The sequence below is a fragment of the Cyprinodon variegatus genome, unplaced genomic scaffold (genome assembly GCF_000732505.1).
Source record: "Cyprinodon variegatus isolate N-32 unplaced genomic scaffold, C_variegatus-1.0 Scaffold112, whole genome shotgun sequence".
Taxonomy (NCBI): Eukaryota; Metazoa; Chordata; class Actinopteri; order Cyprinodontiformes; family Cyprinodontidae; genus Cyprinodon; species Cyprinodon variegatus.
Window position 1 is genome coordinate 665,637 of NW_015150565.1, and position 1,112 is coordinate 666,748.

Below are 1,112 nucleotides of genomic sequence, written 5' to 3' on the forward strand. Positions count from 1 at the left end.
CTGTCCAGGCCTTTCAGAGCCACTGAACCACCAGCAGCACAATGATGATGTTACTGACTCTACTGCTGACCATCCTGGAGCTCCTGGTTCAGGGTCAAATGCTCTGCTAAAAACATCAACTCAGGATTAAACACTATAATGATCCATCATTTGAAAAATATTTATTACATTCTTCAAGAACAGATCATCTTTTGGCACTATTCTTCTTTTATTTATCAAAAGTGATGTTTCTAAGGTTTTTTATTCCTTTATTTTTTTTCCAGGTTCATCAGGCGACATCATCTTGACTCAGAGTCCAGGAGCTCAGTCTGTTGTTTTAGGGCAGACTGTCTCCATCAGCTGTAAAACCAGCTGCAATCTTGCCAGCGACCTCAGCTGGTACCTCCAGAAGGATGGAGAGTCTCCTAAACTTTTAATCTATAGAGCTTTATCTCGTCAGTCTGGAATTCCAGGTCGTTTTAGTGGAAGCGGATCTGGAACTGCTTACACTTTAACAATCAGTGGAGTTCAGGCTGAAGATGGAGGAGTTTATTACTGTCAGCAGCATTACAGCTTCCCCCTCACACAGTGAAACAGCGTCGTACAAAAACCTCCCAGCCAAAGAGGAACTGATCTGAATCAGTAACAGTTTTAATACAATGAAAAATATTTTTCAAAGTTCTTTTTTTATATTACACTCTAAAAAACTTTTTCTAAAATAATGATGTTAAAGTTATTATAAAAGTAAAGAAGTATATTTTAATTAATTGAGAAAAGAAAAAAGATGATTAAAAAGTTTAGTATACATTTTTAAATGTTTGATTTCTCCAAGTTTAAAAAAAGTTTTTTACTAGTGGATCAAACTCTGGTTCAAGCTGACTGTTAGTAGAGTTCAGGTTGAATTCTGATATTTTTCACTTCAGACGATTAAACTGTGAATGTCTTTATAAACTGAGAAGGTGTCAGAAACCTCACCTACTTTAACCTGAAGGCAGCAGATGAAACAGACACATCCTGATGAAAAACTTTACATGCCTGCAAACACATGCACTTCAAAACATTTATGAACAATAAACAGCTAACACAGAAATAAATGTAGTTTCACACCCTAACATTGCACTATTTTTTTCTAG

The 1,112-nt window shown here is 36.0% G+C and overlaps 1 gene segment (V, D, J or C); it reads left to right on the top strand.

The window, feature by feature from the left end:
• The first annotated feature begins 41 nt into the window (after positions 1-41).
• Positions 42-571, top strand: LOC107084959. The segment is given in 2 exon segments: positions 42-93; positions 264-571. Coding segments are annotated over 2 exon segments (360 nt in total).
• Positions 572-1,112: the final 541 nt, after the last annotated feature.